We start from the raw sequence: 23,603 nt of genomic DNA on the forward strand, positions 1-23,603 counted from the left end.
AGTTTCTAGCTTAAATGGTTTGACCCATGCGTTAATCAATCAGTTAGTTAGTCACTCTGAACTTTGTCTTTTGTATATATAGATATGTGTATGTGTTTAAGTCATAGGCATAACTAGAGGGGGCAATGTTGTCCCCCACTGAAAAATTCTTTCAATTCTCAGAAGTAAGGGCCATGCCCCCCTCAGCTAAATATTCTAGTAATGTTAATGGCTTAAGCCTCCCGTTCGATGAGTTTCTGGCTACGCCACTTATATACAAAGCATGTTCGTGTAAAGGAAACATGGATCTTTATAGTAGCTTGTATGTTTTTCATGTTGGTAATATTTGCCTGCAAACTGGGGTTGCTAACTGTGAAGTACAGCCACAATACATGCACAGGTTTAATGATTGAAAATATCTTCACAAGATGTCAGCAAAAATGTGAACGGAATTACTAATTTTCTTTATTTAATTCTAACGGCATATAAAATAAAATGATAAAACATAAAATCATAGAAGTAAATGAACATGCGATGCACACATATCCTGTACAGGTACTGTACACGTTGCCTGTTCAGTGCATGTAAAAAGTTAATCAACATGCAATGCACAAGTAACCTGTACAAGCATTATACACATTGCCTGTTCAGTGCATGTAAATAATTTTAAAAATAATAATAATCATGCAATGTACATGTGTGTATACAGGCAAAGTACAAACACTTCACAGTTATTCTGTTGGGTGCTCTAAATGGGTGTTGGGTGTTCTAAATGGGTGCTGCATACCTGAAAAGCACTTGTATTTTGCCTTATACATGCAATGTACATGTACTGTTTCTTTCTCTGGACATGTGCATGTATACGAATTTGTGTTACGCAAAAAGGTACTCTACTATACAATCTACTTCCATCATGTATAAAAAATCAGGTCTCTGTCAATAGCTTTAGATCCAAACTTAAAAGGTACTTGATAGAACATTGCTTTTACTCGGTTGAAGAATATGTAGAAAATAATTCGTATACGTAAAATTAAATGTATAGTAGGTAAATTAGTGAAACCATAAGAATCTATATGTAATAATAGTATGTATGTTTATGTATACTGGTACATATATAAATGACATGTCCAATTTCGTTGTATGACGATGAACAGATGCAATAAATTATGATTATGTGTTTGTGATCCTGAAAACAGCATGTTCCTCACCTGTTAAATTGTTTTTTTCTCTGAACATATGCTGTACATTGCATGTACAGGTTTCTTGTATGGATTGACGCCTGAAAATGCATGTTCTTTGCGTCTATACAGGCACATTAACTGGATAAGTCCAGGCACTGTACAGGTGAAAAGTCGTGTTTTATTTTCAGGCACCTGTTTGACATTAACTGTACAGGTGCCTGTTTTTTTCGTATGGGTGGTCTATCTAAAGGGAATGTAATCAAGTTTCAGTGGTCATCTTCAAGTTCGAGGGAAATGCATATTGATGCGCTTAGTTTTTGGTAAAATGTTTTATTATTAATATTAGTAGTAGTAGTAGTATATATGTCTTAGTTACCACGTCTCAATAATATTGAATAGCTGACATATTCTAATTTTCGAAAGGGAGCAATTACATCTAGTCCACTTAACTTTAGACAATTTTATGATTTACAATGTTTAAATTCTAAATGATTCACTCAAATTTTGGTGTAAATGGTGTTATTTTTCATGTTTTTCGTTTCCGGAAAGACCATTCCCCACATTTCTGAAAAGATCAAGAATGCTGAAACATGAAGTCTTATGTATGTTTCCTTTATAATAGTGATTATATCGGGCAATTTGCACGAAAATGTTATTTTTTCTCTACCTCACGCCACTTCTGAAGTAGGGTTCTAAAATTTTACCAATTTGGACCACAAAATCTTGAAGAAATGTCAATCTATAGTGTTTCCGATGATTTTAAAATCTCTTGGGTCAGAAATGGTTACTTCTTCTTTTTCTTACCGTCTGGTCCTAAAAATGAAAATTTATGGCAATTGGAACCCTAAAGAGAACTCAGTTTAAAATATTGCTTGACTATGTTTATGAGTAGAATCACATTTTAAAAATCTTGTATAATGTCATAAACATGTAGACACATTTGTACTTAAACCGAGGAAGATTATATAGACAGTCAATATGTCAGACTCGAAGCGAAAGGATCTATCTTTGACATTAATAATATTGATCATTACAGTGAAAGCATGTAACCAAATTATTTTCGGGCACTAGTGAAAACTATAAGATTTCAAAACGACTCAGTTATCGAGATTTATTTGTACACGATTTTAAAGGTCGTAAACAACTCATCTGCGTAAACATAAATATTAACTTTACTATTAACATACGCTTGCGTCATGTTGGAACTCTTCATGCATTTAAATTTTATTGCGAGTAATCATAACTGAACACTTTGTAAATCTAATCAAAACCGACTAATTATTACTCGAATTAAAAAATTCAAAGATAAGAAATAGATTAAAAGTAACCATTTATGACCAAAGAGATTTTAAAATCATCGAAAAACACTATAGAATGACGTTTCTTCAAGATTTTGTGGTCCAAATTGGCAAAATCTTTTAATCTTTTGCTCCTCCAAATTCTTAGAGATTGTTTAAAAAATTATATTAACTGCTGATAGCTGTCAGCATTGTCAAGACTTATGTAAGGAAAAGTATTTAATTGGGATAGGGTGTGTACGGATATGAAAAAAAAAATCGCCCTCTCTGCCTTTCTTTTCGTCAATTAATTCTTTAAAGCCTTAAATAACTACTTGTAATTTTTTTTTTCATATTTCTATAATAGAAGATAAACGTATCACCGTAATGATCGCACCCTATTCATACGATAATAATTTCATTTTATTTAAAAGTTCAATTTCACTGCGTTGTTGTCAAAGCAATCTTACACTTTTATTTGTCCGTGCTGCTTTGCTATGACAAAATATCCTCCTTGAATCCCTTCCGCTTACTTCTCTCTCTCTGTATGCTCAGAGCGAGACCAACTAAACGCATAAATTCTTAGTTGAAAGATTTCTTTAAAAAGTAGAAAGGACTTATCTTTTTTTTTTTACCCTTAGAAAGAAGAAATATATTAATTGTTATTGTTACAGTGGTTATTATAAATTAAGACAGTTCTCTGCAGTTTGATATCTTTCTTTCGGGTCTGTCAAATTTCATTTAAATTTACTATAATTCTTGCTTCTCTGGTATATAGTGTGTCCGGCATATTGTAGGGATTAATGGGTTTTGCCGAATACTGAAGTATCTATGAATTTCATACTAAACTTTGTTTTTAATTTAACTATGCATACTTGTGTCTCAAAAGGCTCTCTTGACTGCCCTTTCGCTTCCTGTATGAAAACTCGATATATAGTGATTCATATACATGCAAGTATCACAATATTGTCACACTGTGTATGAGTAATATGGGTGTCCAATAATTTATTATGCCAATGTTTAGGATTGGATTCCTTTTAACTAATAATTATTGTTATCAACTTGTTATATCTAATATGTTCTCAAGATCATGCTGTCAGCTGTCGAATTGAGTGACAGAGGATAAGAAATTCTCGTTTTTGTAGTACGCGAGCAATATAAGCAGTGTGCTGAAATCTTAGCAGTGTGCAGTCACTGAAACTCCTACCAGTAGTCACGACGGAGCTCGGTTCTCTTTGAGACTCGCTATGGTGCTACAGGTGTATGGAAATTAAATGTTTACACTCATAAATGAAAAATCTAGTTGCTCCACAGAATATGCACGTCTAAATCTTTCTTCTCCTCCACTGTTTGGTGACGAAGGGTGAAGGTGTCAACAATATTACTCTACTCCAACTTTTGACCAATGTACCCATGACCAAACTTAACTTTGATTTCTTTTTTCGAAAGAAAAATTTTCGTATGCCTGTCTTCTATGAGTGATGAATACTTTTTATCAATTAAACTTCATCGATGATATGCTTGTGCCTTGGAGTATTGATATACGTATTTGGTACCCCGAATCCGATCTTTCAGTCTCGTGTGTTTACTTCCTCTTTGTCATGCCTACTAAAGTGTCTTGGCTTGTACACAAGACTTCATAGACACCCGCGGGCTCAATCGCATTAGTGAAGAAACTTTTACACAGTGTAACCTGCTAAGTTTTTCTCAATGTTCTTTGGGGCCACTAATGCAGTATTAAAATTGTTTCTAAAAAGGTTTGGTACTTGTTTGAAACCGAATGAAGTAAGGGCACATCTATCCATTTTATACCATCATAGTACGATATATATTCTTTATCAACCTCTGTTAAGTCACCAAGGGGAGAAGCGCATGAGATGATGAAACGGGCATAAGATAAAACCGTTCATTGGATAGACCCACGCGATAGACAGACTCTTCCAATCAAATAATTCAGAGTACCAAGTGCACCCAATGTACTTGCAAATTTCTTTACATTCTTTCCGTGGCAATCTCATAGTTCATACCTCAAAGGGGACTGGTGGAAGTTGGAGGGAGAAGGACTGTTTTCAGTATAATATTGTACTTGTTGTTTCCAGACACGTCTATCCTGAGAGAGGTTTTTCTTCATGCGCACCAGGCAAATGTCGGAATAGTACCTAACTTGTAAGGCTCCAAGTAGTCTCATTTCCAATGCCTTTAATGAAGGAAGTTATTCCTTTGACAAGTTCGTTATCAAATCGGAGATGCCATAACAACCTTTATAATTTTAGTAAGTCTTCTCGGGCTATCAGCCAGGTGAAGGTATTGGCATCCGACGTTTCGAATGCAGTCATTCCATTCATCTACAAGGATTCTGGTGAAGAGAGCGGAGTCAAGCCAAGTCAAGTCAAGTCTGATTTCAGCCCAAACGGGTGAGAGATGTCTAGCCTTAAAACGGCTACTTTGTTCAATGTGTATATTTTCTGTTAATGTGTTTATTGTGGACAGAATGCGCTGGAAGTTAAGGTATATATTTTGTGTAGATAGGATTTTATACTGGAAGCAGGATCTTAGGTAGTTCTGAATCATATTCTTTAAGTTCATCCAGATTGAACGCCTTTACATGCGAAGAACAGGCAAAGCCACAACATGGAATTCAATTGAAAAACTTTTTATTATTACTATTTTAATGTTTTGTGAGGTTGGTTATTGTTTCGATTATTGTTCCCGAGTTTTCTGTGATCTTTGTTTCAACGAAATCCTTATAGAAATTTGATTTTACTTATCTATTTGCGAAATTTTTGTTACGGTGTCATCAAGTCTTCTAGTTTTGTAATGTTGCATATACAATACGCTTCCTACATTTCTGTATATTCTCTGGCCATTTTGACTCAGAATCTTTCTGTGCTTTGTAGTTGTATATCCTGAAGTTTAAAGAGTGAGAAGCCATATGTTACGTTTGCTCGTATTACTGTTTTGTATATCCTGCTATCTATGTTGGCTGAAATATTTTTGTTGATATTGATATAATATCCACAACATAATATTGATTCTTTCATTCAAGACGTCCTCCATTCTTCTTCTTAGGATATTTATTAGGTTCTGTGGTTCGTCTTTGTGCAGTAGCGTGAGAGTGCTACTCGCTATGTTAGGTTGTTGTCCTGTAATATTTGTAATTCAGTTCTAATCTGTTCGACTAGGTCGTTCAGTAGACTGAGTTAGAGTGCTTATCACTCCTGTAGTTCCTATGTTCTTCATCTTTTCTATATTGTAGCATTCTGAAGGTCTGTGGGCACCGGCTACTTCCGGTTCTGTGATTATTAGCTTTACAGGCGCTCAGTGAGGTCCTTTTTGATTCCAGCAATCTCTACATATACTAGGACACCCCTAACAACGGGGGACGCGGCAGAAGTCCCAAAAGGCACAAGACCTAAACGGCATTAGACCTAAAATGCACAAGTCCTAAAAATTATTTCGCGGCACAAGTCCTAAATGGCAGAAGTCCTAAAAGGCACAAGTCCTAAAAATCATATCGCGGCACAAGTCCTAAACGGCAGAAGTCCTAAAAGGCAGAAGTCCTAAAAGGCAGAAGTCCTAAACTGCAGAAGTCCTAAAAATCTCTTGTGGCGCTATCATCGCGTCCGTAAGAAGAATACTGTCAATCTGTTAGTCAAAGTTTTAGATATACTGTTTCATATTACAGAACCTTAGTTATTACAAGTTATTCTATCGTTCTGAAATAATAAATAAATAAATAAATAAATTAAGCCTATTGTCCTTTCTTGCTCTTTCCGTGAATATTTCTATGTTGACAAAATTTTAACTTCCTACCAAATGTGATTCCCAGATCTTTCATAATGTCTGTTTTTCTCTATTTCGACACCATTGACCTCATATTAGTAAAATAGTATTGTGTTTTAGTTATGTACGTCATAAATTTTGCTTTTCTTGTGTTGTTTTGAAGTAAATTATTTTTACACATATATTTCTTGTACAGAAGTCTTTCTGTAGCAAATAATTGTCATACTCGTAATTAACTACTACTTACTCGTTATCATTATTAATAATAATTTTAGTGTTACTAACATAGTTGTTACCGTTGGAATTAAATACGTTCATATTGGTATTGTGCCAACTACTTACTACTGAAATGCTTTATCGAATATTTAAGTCTGTAGTTTGTAGCAGGGCGGCCATATAAGTTAATGCCTTATAGTCCATAGTGCATCACTGAAATTTTAGAGAATCTTTGAAAAGCAACTTAATTGAAATTAATGAGAAAGATATATTTAAAATAAATTTATTTAATACAAGAACATTACGTTTAATCAATTCCGCAACCATGGTTGAGGAAGGGATGTATTAAAGTACGAACCATTGAAATAGTGCAGAAGCAATAGCTGAGATTTTTATAAATATATATATATAAATGAAAATATACTAAAATGTAACTAACTAGACTAGAAATGAAAGAATGTAACTATATATATATATATATATATATATATATAAATGAGAGTAACTATATTTGTAACTTAACAACACTTGAACCACCAGACTGATCTCGACAAAAACTTTCAACATAGATAAGGTTCGGGCCTGAGATGGTTTCATCATTCCACTTTGAAGGTGCAACGTGGAGGAAGGAAGTGCGGATATATATTAAAAATTATCGATCTTAGTGTCGAACCCATAGTTTCCGGGGTTGCTGAGATGAACACTGACATTTCCGATGAAGCTTAAATTCTAATTCAGCATTGCAACTTGGGGGAAGGAAAGGACGATGTATAAAATGATCGAAAATGACCGCTATAAGTGTCGAATTGTAGTGCCTATAATTAGTGTGCAATTAAAACAGTTATCGTGGGATATGGAAAGAACACGAGAAGCTGACTTCCAATACGAGGCCGAAACGTGTAAGTAGCCAGTCATGAAATTTAATGCATAAATGATCGATTCACTTTTAAAACAGTTCTAGGCGATATAGCCCAAGGCTTATCTTATGCCTGGCGTGTTATTTCAAATCATTTTGCTAATACGATTATTTTTGTAAGTCAAACAAAATATATATTATTTTAAACTCTGTTAAACTAACTTTTGTGACACACAGAGTTTGACCCTGGTTTAGGAGATACGCAGTAGTGACCTACAGATTCCCTTTTGTTGTATGTATACCTTATTTTCTCTCTTATTCCATTTTGCAATTGTTAAATAAGATTAACAAAAGGTTGTAAGAACTAATAGCGTTATATTAACAAAGGTTTACCAAGTAGTTTATAAAATAATTTCGTCCTTATTTGTAATGGAATTGCAGGGGCTTATCGCCCAGCCTTGTTAGGAAGAAGAAGCATATACAGTTTGTTGCATTGCAGATACTGGTAGCATACCCTACAGGAAAATTAAATTACAGGTCACATTCTATCACTGTACTACCACACCAAACTAGTAATATTCCAAGTCAAGAAATATTGTCTTGTTCTACAAATAACACTAGACTAGTAAGTGATAACACAATACGTGTACAGAAACCAATACATAGTCATTCAGGGAGTAGCCAGCAATTTATTCTAGAGGGCCTTGATTTTTACAAACTAAAAACAAATCAAAAGTTTCTTTCAAGATTACGAAAGAATTAATAACACATAGATACATACGTATTTCAGAAGTACATATTATTATTATTATTATTATTATTATTATTATTATTATTATTATTATTATTAGTAGTAGTAGTAGTAGTAGTAGTAGTAATAGTAGTAGTAGTATTATTATTATAGTAGTAGTAGTAGTAGTAGTAGTAGTAGTAATAGTATTATTATTATTATTATTATTATAGTAGTAGTAGTAGTAGTAGTAGTAGTAGTAGTAGTAGTAGTAGTAGTAGTAGTAGTAGTAGTAGTAGTAGAAGAAGTAGTAGTATATTTCATATATGCTACATTTCTGAGACTTGAGTCTTGATAGTACGTGAAGTTAAAATCAAAGGTTATGTTACGGACGGCAAATGATGGCTTAACATCAAAAACACATTCCTGGCCGGGACCGGGGGTTAGTCTGTTTTATGTTTATTAAACCTGTTTAATAATTACAGCAAATGAAGGATGTTTATAATAGAATGTGAAAGAATACAGTTTTAAAAGAATTAAACTACGTCAACGTGTTAAAATAATTAAAAGAACCTAATTAATCAGCCACTTTGTACTCTCGTTTGCTTAACTGATGAACCGAGGCCTAAAGGAAAAGAGTTTTCTGCCCAAATCTCATAAGCAGTGGGATATTTTAATATTATAGAAATTGACCCTCCTTCCCCTTAGAAGTGTAATTTTCAAGACGCTGAAACATATAGTATTTTATTACTTTTAGTTAAAAGTTCAAGTACCGAGTTTCACGCATCTAACTTAAACAAATCCTTCCTTAATTTATTTACATATTTTCTGAGTAAGTAATGAGGAATTCGAACATAAAAAAAGTGCTCCCTTTGCTCCTTCCCTTTTATGTGTTCAATTTTCAGTTTTTTTTTAAACAGGAAAGTTTATATGCCAAGTTTCATTTTACTAGCTTCAGAAACTTGCGAGATACACTACCCTTTAAAAAAATCTTGCCCCACCCTTTTTACGATACTTATTTCGAAAAATTCTTTCTTATGTCCTACTTTCATAAGAAAATTATATTTTATAATTAAAATTTAATGACTCTACTTGTAGTAGTATGCCCAAAAAATCACTCATCTTTACTCTTTTATATAAGAGTACGGAAGATAAATACAGTCAAACAAATGGACTTCCATGAACAGTTTCCGATTTCTTATAACTAACTTATTCGTACATTTCCCACAAGCTGTGGTTTTAAATTTACTCTCTGTCAAGGTCCAGGTTTCAAAAAGGAACTAACTGAAAATATAATATTATGTATTTATGTACATGTGTAATATGTATAAATTTTTTGTCTTATTGAAGCTTTCGTAATCTGGAAATAAACTTCTGATTTCCTTTTAATATATAAAAAGCCTGCTCCCCTAGAAAAATTTGCAGGCTACCCCCTAAATGACTATGTAGTAATTTCTTCAAAAATGGCACAGGACCTAAAATTTAGGTCTAGTGCCTATATTTTTAGGACTTGTGCCGTTTAGAACTTATGAATATCACCCACTGTATTGCATAATAAATGTTCTTTGTTCAACTTTAAATTTACTGCTTTCTTTATGTACGATATACAGTTGGTATTTAATGTTCACTCGTGAAATGTCTAGTGAGTTTTGTCCTAATTAAGTAAACTTTGGTGGATTTTTGTCCTACTCTTAATAAAATACGCTCCGCACAGTATATATTGCAATTCTGAATGTTTGCTTAGTTTCAGAAGTCTGGTAAAATATGCTTTTTAAACTTTTTTTATTTTTTATTTATTTATTTTTGTTTTAGGAATTTGTCTTGGGATTCTCGTATCGCCATTCGAAAGAAACGAATTTCTTAACTAATTATGTAATTAATTCTTAAAATGAAATAGGTTGTATCATGTAATTCGTGTATAAGTGCAGAACAGATAGTGATAATAATAATCTTAGTAGTACAAATATAGCTGTTACTGTTGGAATTAGCTACGTTCGTAACATTATTGCCAACTAGTTGCTGCATCGTCGGAATTTCGTGTGGTGGTGGCGAATTTCAGAACTAAAGAAAGTGAATGAAAAAGGCACAAGACCTAAACGGCACAAGACCTAAAAGGCGGAAGTCCTAAAAATCATATCGCGGCACAAGTCCTAAACGGCAGAAGTCCTAAACTGCAGAAGTCCTAAAATTTAGGTCTAGTGCCTATATTTTTAGGACTTCTGCCTTTTAGGACTTCTGGATGTCACCCCTCCGTTTGTGGCTGTTTGACGGAGTTGTCGGAGTTTTACATGGTCGTTTGTGTTCCATTGTGCATGTTTTCCAAAATCTGTTGTTTGAAAGCCGTCTAGAAGTCTTCTCTTTCCTTATCACTTTCAAAGATTATTTTCACTCTATTGTTGCGGTTTAGGTGATATATAGTCACTTTTATGTTGGCAAGTCGTTGCGTAATCGCTCTTTTTAGGGCCAGTGGCCATGTCTTCTGTGAGTCTGCGTTAAAATGACCACTGATTTTTATTTATTTATTTATTTATTTATTTATTTTATTTTTTTTATTATTTCTCTTTGTGACCATTATTGTCTGTCGATTGTTGAGTTTTTTTCTGAATATGATATGTAGTTATAAGAATAGATAGCACTCGTTTCTCTCTATAGCGTGGTTTTCTTTCCCTTTCTGTCTGTTTGCTTCCTGTTCATCTTTACATGTATCCTTTCCTTGGCTTTCGTCTTGGTTATGCAATCTTCGTGAAAGTGGTTTTATGTGCATATCTGTGTAGCACCAGTCTTTCTCAGCCATTTTTGAGTATCTCTTTGTTTACTAGTAAGTGAGCAGTTGCTTCGATCCCGCAGTGTAGGTGATTTGGCGGCATCAGAATAGCTATAGACGGAGTTAGGTGATCCCGCAGCTGGAAAGAAGGTTCCACCCTTTCAAGAGTGATCTACTTCTCTGGCGATAGCTGGAAAGGCCTTCTTTGTTTTCCTCTATATATTGGTTGGTCTTCTACGTGTAACATCTCTTGTCTGTTTTAGCTTAGAAGGCTTCTACTCCTTGTGTTACGTGGCGTTTTCATATTTCTTCTTTTTTAAAATTCCTACGTGGACCTAAAAAGCCCCTTAACACTTTGTCGCCCTGCTTCCAGTGAGCTACGATGTTGTAGGTGTGTGGTCCCGTTGCGAAAAGCTCAACCTACTTGTTCTTCGACTGTCGGCAAGGCCTCTATACGCAAGAGTGCCTACTCTAAGATCGGTTACTCAAGAGGGACAGGGGAGCAAATAGTTAATCTCTCCGTTCGGTTTGTTTAACGTCAATACTGTCGGGGAGGGAAATCTCTCTTATAAGATGGTTATAATAACAGCCGGATGACACTACTCTTATTAACAGCGGCACGAATCCTTAGCCTTTTCTTAGTCAATTGTAACAGTCAATTTTTTTTTGCGATTTAAGAATCTTACGCGGACATAGTGCGGTCATTAATATTGCTGCTGCTTGCTTCCTTATACTCGCACTGCTTCTGTACGCTGTAGCAGATAATTCTCCCGCGGTCGCGTGAACTGCTGCTTCCTTCTCTCGGTCCGTGCAGCACTTGCAATATGCTGAGACCGGAGATGTGGGCATGTATATATGATGACTATTCTGTCCCAAAAATTGCTGTACTCGACCACTATGGTGGTATTTATAAAATCAATTCTACGTTCTTTGCATCGTTGTTCTATTGTACGTCCACTATGATATAATATATACAATAGGAGTGTGGAAGTGAAGGTCGTCTTTCACTGATTTGAGTAATGATCGAATGTTGGCTGGATATTTATGAATAACTTTAGACTATGTCTAACAAGGCAAGTATTCTGCTGAGTTTGCCAGAAATGTGTCCTATGAATAGGGATTGCGTTTGATATTTCTTCGTTGAATTTTAGTCTGGTTTCTCTCTGTATTAAGACTAAATAAATCACCTGATAATTGTAGTCGGAAGATTGAGGTTGGCAAGTTTGTGAATTAATCCCTCATGCCAAACGATATCAAATGCATTGCTTAAGTCAAACAAATGGGCTCCTAGTTTGTCTCATTTTCATGGCAATTTGGGCTTCATGGTATATTCTGATGATGTGTTGTATGGTGTTGTGCGTAGGTGTGAAACCTGCTTGATTTTTTCAGTTGTCCACAGCACTTCATATATTCATGTATCCTGTTTACCATATTTTTTTCCAGTAGTTTCCAGAATGTAGCTGTTAAAGTGATGTAACTTTTCGATTGGTTGGGAAGTTTTCCAGGTTTGAGGAAAAAAATGCTGCGTGTCTGTTTCCAGGATGAAGGTATGTATCCTGTTCTCAAGCTTGCATTGTAGAGTTCTGTAAGTCTGTGGGTAAAATTTTCAGGTGATTTCTTTCTGTATGATAGTGATTTGTCTGAGCCTGGGGCAGTGCATCTTTTCCTTTTGAGTACCTCAGTTAGTTCTCTACGGCTTATCTCATTGGGCAGTATGTCATGGTCCTCTATGTGTATATCTACTTTATCAGCTTAGATCGCGTTGAGTGGTATATTATGTTCTTGATTTTTTCGGTATGATTTGCAATTGTTCGCTGTTGTTCAGTACAATTTAACGCATACATGTTCCTCATTATGTCTTCAAAGAATTGCACTTGAAATAGTCATTCGTGTTCCATTGCGTATCCAGACCGAAGTCTGACACTCGAAATCCATCAAGAAATTGTAATTTGTCCTTATTTTTGGAAAATGATTTTGAGAGTTAAATTTTAGATGGTAACAGGCACATTAGATATTCTGGAATTGATTTCTCTCCTTAGGGCCTAGATTTTGTGGATTTATATTAAATATAGCGATTCAATAGACTTTTTACTTTTGTTTGTGGGAGTCTTTGCTGCTTTCTTCATATTGGATTTTGTTTGCTTTCGGTATCCTAGGTTTAGAAGTTTGTGTGGTTTCTATATATCAGTGGTTCTCAACCGAATTCCTATCATGACCCCATTTTATTACATCCTCTTGCCAGCGATCCCCTTGTAATTTTTGGTTTGTAATAAGCTTGTGTGGTATTTTTAATATACCTATTGCAGAAATCTCACGATGTATATCTATTTTTATAATAGTAGTTTATTTCTTGTATATAGTGGGCACCTCCCTAAAACTGAATGGATAGAAACCAAATTTAGTCAGTTTATTCATATTACAAATATCGAATCCGATCTATCATATAGTTTCAAAATGGAGGCCGTTTGAAAATTTTACAACTTCGGAACCAATTTTTCAGTCGTATGATAAAAAACAAAGTTAAAAACCTTGGAGAGATGCTAAATTAATATTGAGTATTATAATGACTTGAAAATCTTCAGAAGCACTCACTCATTGCCTCATCAAAATCTGAAGGGCACTTTCTGTAGTTATAGAAACTTGAAACTTACACGTACAGGACAAATTTCGTAAATTGAGAATCCCCCCTCCCCAAGGAGGAAAATAAAGGGGCAAGGGCAAACTTTACACATAGGTACGTTACTTGACTAAAAACTCATAGTCTAGATACACAAGCTAAGGAAAAAGTCCGAAAACTGGAACTTTTTCCTTTAAAAGGTGAAAAAATTGGGGGTAAGGGGAAAAATATAAATTGCTATTACGAGAACGATTCAAAACCTGTAGACATGGAAACTCGAAATTTAGCAGAAATGTAGGATTTGTGATATAACTAAAGGAAAAAGTCCGAAAACTGGAAATCAACCTCGACACAAGGAGGAAAATTAGGGAGAAGGCTAAAAATTAGATATTGTTACGTCACAATTGACAATGATTCAGAATTTATAGAAGTGGCGGATCTAGCTCGGGGCCGGAGCGTCTAAACCTCCCAGTTTTTGAAAAGCAAAAATAATTTAAGCTATAATTTATGTTTTTGAAAGTTTATACTAAATTCATGATACATCTATCATACTCTGGGTCCTGGCTGCCCTCCTCCCAAGTTTTTACCTTCTAGATCCGCCAATGATTTATAGGGTACTTCCTGCAAACATGAAACTGTATAGATATGAGTCACTCAGAAGCACCAATGCAAACAAACACATACAGTACGATATTTCCTGTAAACAAAGGATTTAAAATTTCACATCACTTTAGGGCTGAGAACAACTCATCAGGCAAAAGCCTCTCGAAGCGATACTATATAGAACTTGATATCAGCACTAAAGTTGCAAATTTCATAATCGGATTTCCTACTTTCAATAGAATTTTGCATCATTTCAGAAATCGATTCTTTTTCTGGCCGAATGAAATGAAAAGTTTACAAGAACTTGGATTTACTTTTAACATTTATGTTTTTGGTGAGATTCTATCAACCTACAAACATTAATAGTTATGATAATTGCACATATACCTGATGCCATTGGTAGATAACACTAGAAAAAATGTATATGTTGTCAGGATTTATGAAGATATTAGTTAGTATTAAAACCGTTTCCAGTGTAATAAAAGCACTGCGCATTTCTAAGTATAAATTTGTACTTGAAGAGATAATAATTTTACTGAAATACTTTCGAAGAAATCGACTATATAGCAATACACAGAAAAATATAACTTTATGAGAGAATTGGATCACACATCTAATTTAAACCTAATTTCAGTAATGTGTATCATCTTAACATTCGTTTTTCTCAAATCCAGTCAGATGTACAGTAGAACCTCTCTAATCGGTCACCTTTGGGTCTGGGGGTATGGTCGGAACGCAAAAGAGGTCTGATTATCATAAAATACATTAAAATATGAATTTACAGTAAAGAAACAATTTCTTAACTAAAAAATGACTGTATTGTTCTCTACAGTAAAAAGAAACGAACAATAAGCAGCAGAAACTGCACAGTACATTACAGAAAACACAATGAAAGAAACGAACAAAAGATGACGGAACACTGAAACGGATATGCAGTAACAGCAAGTAAACAACAATGCCGCGACGGCAGTACACGACAATGGGCCTCGTGAGTCACCGACGAATCGGGACAAGTTCGCTGGAGCACGGTCGGATCAACCGGAGTGGCGGACCAGCCGAGGGTAGACGAGAGGGATTCTACTGTAATTTACTCATCCACTTGTCTTAAATTTTTAGAATTAAGTGTCCGTCATTTATTTTCGATTTATGTCATCACTTACCTTGAATGTATTTCCCGTATTCGCATGATCACGATGTCTGGAGCCGATGCTTGTTTGGTGTCGAATCAAAGTAGCTACTTTCTCAAATTCTTCTGAATCAACATCTCCGTCACCATTCAAGTCGAACATTCTAAATGCAATTTCAAAATGCCGTCTGGATGCTGAAACGATAAAATATTGGGTTTTGAGAAAACTTACAATGATATTAAAATATTGTACATATACACACTACAAACTACCAAATCATCATCATCTTTTTTTAATGTGATTAGTTCAAAATTAATTCATCACTTTGCTGGCTCCTGTAAAACACTTTTTTTTTTAATTTTTAGGCTACGAAATCTTTTTTTTTTCACATCTGTGTTTACTAGAAGCACGAATGAGAAAATAAACCCAAAGAATTGTACTTCTTTCAACAAGAGTACCGAACATGAACAGAAACCATCAGTGAGATAAAGAAATGTTTCTGAGGTGCAAGGTCTCTTACACAAAACGGAGAAGTGTTAATGAACAAGCATCGAAAATCGTTTCATTAGACTTAGACTTACGAACGTTCTGAAGATATTTTTAAACACGAAATTGGGTTAACAGGTATAGAATGGTCAGTACAAATATTAATACAGTATAATTCAAAATAGATGATACAACAGTAATACATAGAACCACACTCCAGTACATACAATAATATCAATACATAATACAATTAAATACAAAAATAATACAATAATAATATATAAAAATGCATTACTTAAAATGTATAACTTCGACATTACGTAAACTAAAAGGTAACCGAAAAAGTTCTTCCGTTCTAGAACAGCGACAAACAAAGAGCAATACAGTGGACGATACGTACCTTTAGGTTTCGAAGTAATCTCCATCAGCATCGAACACTTTTTGTCAACGTTCCTGTAGATGTACAACACCCTCGTGATAAAACTCGGATTTCGTGGATCCAAATACGTTCGTGAGTCCGTTCCGCAGGTCTCCCTCATTTGCGAAGGATTCCACGAGGTGGTTGTCGAGGGAATGAAACAGATGGTAATCTGTTGGCACAAGGTCTGATGAATATGGTGCATGGCACAGTGTCTCCCAGCCAAGTTGCTGAAGGGTCTTTCGCGTCCACTTTGCCACATATGGCATGGCATTGTCGTGCAGGAACACCTTTGCGATTTACCAATGTCGGCTCCTTCTGCCGCAATGCACGGTGCATCCTTTGTAACTCTGAGAATAGAGGCGAGCAGTGATGGTCTGACCAACTGGAAAGAGCTCATAATGCATCACTTGCCGACAATTCCACCATAGAGAGAGCATAACCTTTCGTGGGTGCAGAGGTAGTCTTGAAATGTGAGGAATAGAGTCACGTGGCGACATCCAATGTTTGGTACGCTTGAGAGTGTCATAGAGGACCCATCTTTCGTCACCAGTGAGCAAGCGATCAAAGATGAGTGTGTTCAGGTGCCGAGTGAGTAAGGACAAACAGGTTGTCATTCATTGTTCCGTGTTGGCTGCCGAGAATATATGGAATACCCACTTGCTTAACTTATATGATTTCCCTATCCATTCAGGTCCAGTCTGACTGTTTCAGGAGAAATGTGGAACATTTCTGCAAGTTCATCATACATTAGATTACTGTCCTCCTCAATGGCTACTTTCAATGTCACGTTATCCAACTTACAATGATCCTCCACTCTAGGTTAATCCAAAAGTGTCACATCTTCCGAACGGAATTTCTGGAACTAATGCCTGGCGGTTCTTAGTTCACGGCATTCTCCCCAAATGCCTGGCATATGCGATGACTTGATGTAGCAGCTGGCAAGCCCACTTTAGTCATACAACAAACACACACGAACAAGCTGCTTCGATACCTCCATTTCTTTTTGACACTGAACGAAATATGACTGCTGTATATGCACAACGTGCGTGTATTATTGGAAGTTGATGGTCAGACTAACTCCCGATCGCTTGGCATGCACGTGAGTCATTTCGTTTCGTTTCTGTGAGTGCATGATTAATGGGACGTCAAAAATGGCAGGAACTTTTCTGTTACCTTGTATTTAGAATAATAAACATTAGGATTCAAAAGTATATTATGAAATTGTGTGCGATACACTAAAATGCGGAACTTTTTTTTTTTTTTTTAAAGCTCCCGTACAGCGCTCGCAAACTTTTAATAGCAATAGGACGACAGTGTGCAGTTGGCAACTTCTCTTATTTCCAAATGGGGCAAATTGTACGGTGTGGACAAAAGTTGTAAATGTGTCGCAAGAGACAGTGTCTACGGTGATGACGGCATATAAAGCTCACGGTAAAATTACATCGGCGAAGAGAAACAGTGGTCGAAAGAAAATCCTCAGTGACAAGTCTGAGCATTAAAACGGCTTGACACTCAGCACCGTCGTGCGACTGCAGTGCAACTAACAGAGAAATTCAAACAGAATCTCCCACAGCCTGAGTCGGTCGACAATCATAGGTCACCTCAACTTACATGGCATTGACATACGGGCTCCAATCGTGCCGTGTAGATGCAACATGGACCATTGATGACGAAATGTGTGAAATCGGACGAGTCACCGTTTACCTTATTTCAAACTACACGCCTGTGTCTCCGCCCAACAGTGAAACATGATGCTATGTGATGCTGTCAGTTTCAATTTCCTGGTTTCCAATGAGTCCTGTGCTGACACTTACTGGTCGCATCACTGCTCGTGATTGTTTCACCATATTAGGAAACCATGTGCATTCTATTGTCAATATGACGTTTCCGGACAATGACGCCTTATTCCAGGATGATAAAGCGCACATTCACAGAGCTGGAGCTGTTATGGCATGGTTTGATGGACATCAGAATAAAGCTAAACACCTCCCTTGCCCCCCCCCCCCACAATGCTCGGACCTGAACAAAATTGAACATATGTGGTCCGTTTTGGAGACACGAATTGGGCACAAATTTTTGCTACGGAACTGAGTGACGCATTGCACGCAAAATGGTGTAATACCATTTACGACCATCAGAAATATTCTGAGAGCGAAAGTGATGCACCGCCATATTAATTTGGAAAGTGGCACTGTTTCTAAGTGTTTCTATTAATTTCATAACCATATATATGTTGTATACTTGCGAGGAAACGGTCCCAAGTGTAAACAACCGATTTGGCTGGGGTCCGGATATGTGTTACGAGAGACCAAAGTAGGAGACACGTATTTTGGCGTTTGAGCCCATACGCAGAAATTTCCGAAATACGGGGCCCCAAAGTATCCCTACATGCTATAACTAGGAAGCGAATGACGTTACTTGTACACAACCGATTTAGCTGGGGTCCGGATATGTGTTACGGGAGACCAAAGTAGGAGACACGTATTTTGGCGATTGGGGCCATACGCAGGAATTTCCGAAATACGGGGCCCCAAAGTGGCCCTACATGCTATAACTAGGAAGCGAATGACGTTACTTGTACACATCACATTTTATCCCCTTTATGTATCTCCGACTAGTAACAGTGTCCACCGCCAATCACGATTTCCTGCAATAACTTTCTTAGCACTGGAGGGAAAACTCGATAATCATTTTCACTTCGCCAAGTCTCTTTCGTACAGTTTGCGGCAATTTATCTTACGGCCTGTAACAAGGCGTCCCTTATATATGCACCGTAGGCCAAGACGGCGATGAATGTCATGTTTGTCAATAAATGCCATAGATTTGATCTCTGGGCCACGTCACGTTGGAGTGTTGAGTTCTTCTGGCCTGTCAATCAACGAATTCCACAAAGCACGTCAGATTACACTTTTGCTGGAAACCTCCAACGAAACCCATTTGTTGACGAATGTTTCTTCATGGGCCCCATTCGTATTTTCGTGACCAGGATACCTTTAGCCGTAGTCACTTCGATAAACACTTTCCCGAAACAGACACTATTTTACTATTCGGTTGTGCGAAAAATGTGCGTAAAAAAGAGCCATGATTTACCCTCTCCACAACAGTTCACTTTACAACATATCACTAGCACCAATACGACATTCCGGTTTCTCCGAGCTGACATACTACAGTTAACGACTCCGATTTTGTATTTTTGGAGCAACTATAAATGTGGCAGCAGCGTTGCCAATTCTGTCGGATATATTCGAACAATTTTCTCTGTGCATGAAGAATGTCCTAATGTTTGGTAAAATGAATATATCACTATTAAATAAATACTTATAATTTCTAGCTAACCGTAGTACTTCTTGAACGAACACAAAAACCTTATGAAAAGTTTAATATAGAAAACAGTTTGCGGCAGGAAGCTCTTCTAGGAACGTTTGCAATTAATCTAATTATTGTCGTTTGAACCAGAAATATTTCTGTTAATTTATTGTAGTTTGAGAACTCCCTGCATGTTAGTCCATACTTAGTAAGGGAATATAATGATATATAGTAGAATGAAATAACAGCATTTTTGCTTAATACTGGAACTAGATGGTATTGAGGTGAGTTATTTTTACGAGTTTTCTAGAAAATTTATTGACATTTCCTTCCTACATTAGTTTACTCAAAACTTTTAAAGTTTGAGTGAATTCGCAACATGAAGACTTATAGGCCTAACTCTCTCCGGCAAACAGTGTGCTTCTGATCTTAAATTCATATCTTTTGACATTTAATTTCAGTTTATTTTGATACAACCAATGTTCTAATTGTGATCTTATTTCATTTCTTTTTAGCTTTATCATTTTGAGATCTATGTTACAGACTGAACAATCACTGAGATAAAAGAATGAAAGCAATAAATCCGCGAAAGATAAATTGATATTTTGTATGAGTGAGTAAATGCGGTTGTAAACATCTAATCAAGGAGAATCTACAAAAGAGTTTTATTAGACTGAATTTATTAAAACATGAATTTGTTCCGTAAATCCCCTGTAAAGTGTGTCTTCTTCACAACTGAAGGATTTGCTTGGAATTATTATTGTAGTAGCTGTCTCATTTGCAAACGTAATTGTGTCCGTGAACCGATTCTACTTCTGTTGGTTCAAGCAACTAAAATCATTATTATAAAAGCTCAGTCTGTCAGTCACGCTCCTCATAGTTCACAATCAAGCTAACAGTTGTCGCTAGCTGTGATACCTCCTACTAGACATCAAGAGATGTCGCTAGTGTGCACGCAATTCGTAGATAAGACGAAGGCTTGAGGGGAATAACTAGTTCAGATAAAGTTGAATCTTAGAAGAGACTACTTACTAATACTGTACAAAAAATTCAGTTTCTAAATATTAACGGAGAATTGTCACTGGGAATCGAATTCTAGAATATGGAATCCAAGACAGTTACTTGGAGAAAGACTACCCCATCCCAGCACACATATGAAGATTAGAACGAAAATTACGAAATCGAGTTAGATAGAAAACGTATTATAGCAAGTAACATGTACAGAGATATTTATTTACGTTTTAACAACAGAACTTCACGATTCTATTTTGAAACCATTCGTTTGTGAAAGAGCTGGGATACTGGGTAATTTAAGAAAAAAGAAATAAAAACGAGATTGTCAATACTTTCGCTACAAAACACGCGAAGACCCTATCTATATAGAAACCCTATTAAAAAAAAAAGAAAGAAAAAATTATGGAAGTAAAAACCAATGTGCAGTACGGAAAGAAATGAAATGCAATAACATTTTTCTAGTGTTATTTAATGATGACATAACGATAATAGTTGCTTGTATTGATAATTATATTGTGAAACGACATGATTTCTGTCATTGAAGAAGTTTTTATGTTGAGCGGTCAAGCACGTCTCTTCAATTGATGTAGCAGTTAAAAGTGCTCGTAAAACGAACAAACAATAGAAGACAAAGATATGTTGAACGGAAAATTGAAATATAGTTAGCTAATTCTTTTCACACAAATACTACTTTAATGTATTTGATGCGCTGTTTTCAGATTCTGCGACAGCGACTAAAAATAAGATACTCTTAACGTAATTCGTAACCTCAATATAGTAAAGGTCCGCATTCGAGTTGGACTAACAATTTAGGCAGTACGTGAGGGAAATACTAACAGTCGGAATCCAAATCTACTGAAATTCTGATTTTTACACTACATGAAACTAAATAAAAAATTGAGCATTTTCAATAATTTTCAAGCCTCTTTCACAGTGTTTCTCTTATATTTTTTGATTGGGGCCCATTTTTGTTAGAACGCTTGTTCTGCAGACCACCCACTCTTGTGTTCTTCGCAAGCAAATTTATCCATTTTTTTTAACACACACAAGTAAACTTCTATTTTTTTACGAACTGTATTAATTAAAAATTCCCTAAATTTTATGTTAGTATTAATAGAATTTGAAGGCTATCAAGAATAGTTTATAATAAATGCAGCTATGTATACGCTATCAGAATTTGCATCATATTTATCTCAATTACTTGTATAATCTATTATTTTTATAATCTATACCTGTTTGGGATTCTCGCCACTAGCGATCTGGGCAGATGCGGATCTATCCGCACCATTGTATCTTTTTGAGGGAAAAATGAAATCTTTTAAGTTTTACCTCCCACGGTAATTCCGGCTAGGCTAAAGGAGACGGTGATGATGAGAAATAAATAAAAGGGTGGAATAAAGAAAGTGGGAGGAAACTGGAAAACTCCGAGAAAACCTACGCACACGGTATTTGTCTACCACAAAGTTCACTTGTAGCTTTTTATGGATTTGTGTAAAGTTCCTGTCCGGATAAGAATTTCAGTGATTGTTCTTCTAAGCCAGCGTTTCCCAACCGGTGTGCCGCGGCACACCAGTGTGCCGCGAATGGGCCGCTGGTGTGCCGTGAGGAAATCGAAACAAATTATTAATTCTATAGGAATCAAATTGCAAGACATAGGGGAAAATGTATATTTGTATTTCACATTACTATGAACCTCTACTATAAATCTACAATTTTAAGTTTCATACTGTGTTACTTTTCTGTACATTTTTAATGTTGGAAAACGAATTTATCATTGGCATGACCATTATTGCTTCTTTATTGTTGCAGACTATTTCGTAACTTGAAATTTTACCACATGATTCGATAAATTCAACAAAGCAAATATGCATACAAATTGCCTACATTTGTGTTTTAAAAGTATAGGAGATTTCTTTATTTATTCCTTATTTAGTGATCTTCCCTTTTAGTTAAAGGTTAGATACAGTTTTCGAAAGAGAAAGTGGATTTTTAAAAACCCGAGTCCTATATTTCATTACAATTGTTTTCTATTTTAAAATTAGAATGAAAAATAAGCATAATGATTTACTACGGGGGAAAATCAGTGATCGAGCTTTCTTCTCTGTAAGGAGATCACTAATCACATAAAAATACCACGGTCTTTTATATTTACAAATAATAAGAGTAATTATATATATATATATAATATGGGTGTGCCGCGAGAACTCAAGTTACACCTATAGTGTGCCGCAAGTTGAAAAAAGTTGGGAAACGCTGTCCTAAGCACTGTTATGATTACGCTTTCGGAACAAATAAAAATAAAAAATTGAGTAATTATCGTAGTTAACCTACAATAGGAAGAATCAGTGTTGAATGTTAAGGTAGGCTGCCACTTTACAAGAATCTTGTAGCTGTAAAAAAAAACTTGCAAGCCGATCTTTTTATTGTTTACACATCACAATTTTCGGAAAGCAAGAAAGGTATCTTCATCCATGCAGCACTGCACTTTAGTGGATAAATAATGAATCTCCTCATTAAAAACGTGTATTTTGATGCGCTTCCCTTCTCCGTCCAAAAGAATCCATTGTTTCGGAAGCGGCGAAACTTTTTTTCTTTATGTCAGCGGGAGGGCGATAGCAAGTAGCAAACAAGACGAGCCAGAAAGTTGTACATGGTTTAACTCCTTGCAAGATGGAAAAAAAGTTGTAAGTCCCTTTCAAGACTATTCACATGGAAAAATATTGTAGGGTTGCAAGATTTTTTTTTATGACAGCTACAAGATTCTTGTAAAGTGGCAGCCATAGGATCCACGATGCAATCTTTATTGATATATTATAGGATTCACGAAACTATAAAGACGGTATTTACAATTGTTATAGTAGGTACAGTTTTTGAAACCGTAATTATCATAGAACAAACAAATTTTATGTATTTGTTATTTCATTATCTGCGACTACGGATGCAAATTGAGATGTGCGGGTGTATATAGAGATAATGCGGTACGGATGAGATTTCTTTTATATCCGTGCACATCTTTACTCGTAACTATATCGTAAATGAGGGTGATCTGATACAGCTGTAAAGTTTAAGACGGTATATTAATGGCTTATCAAATAATATTCCAGAACTTTTTGTACACCTTCGATAAATCATATGGTAAACTGTCCCAACGACTAGTCTGGTGTTCATTAGCACTTCTATTTTGCAGGTGAGAATTAAAAAACATGGTGTATCGCTTCACCGAATCAAAAGGGGGGATGTGAG

The 23,603-nt window shown here is 35.7% G+C and overlaps 1 protein-coding gene across 4 annotated transcripts in view; it reads right to left on the minus strand.

The window, feature by feature from the left end:
• The window catches only part of MICU1 (Mitochondrial calcium uptake 1), a 416,685-nt gene that overhangs the window by 51,211 nt on the left and 341,871 nt on the right, over positions 1–23,603 (minus strand). For all 4 annotated transcript variants that reach the window (XM_081728782.1, XM_081728781.1, XM_081728780.1 and 1 more), the window contains exon 7: positions 15,167–15,327. In XM_081728782.1, coding sequence (XP_081584908.1) covers positions 15,167–15,327 — 161 coding nt within the window. The remainder of the gene's footprint in view (positions 1–15,166; positions 15,328–23,603) is intronic.

This window comes from Thermobia domestica, chromosome 10, assembly GCF_964235325.1.
Source record: "Thermobia domestica chromosome 10, izTheDome1.hap1.1, whole genome shotgun sequence".
NCBI lineage: Eukaryota > Metazoa > Arthropoda > Insecta > Zygentoma > Lepismatidae > Thermobia > Thermobia domestica.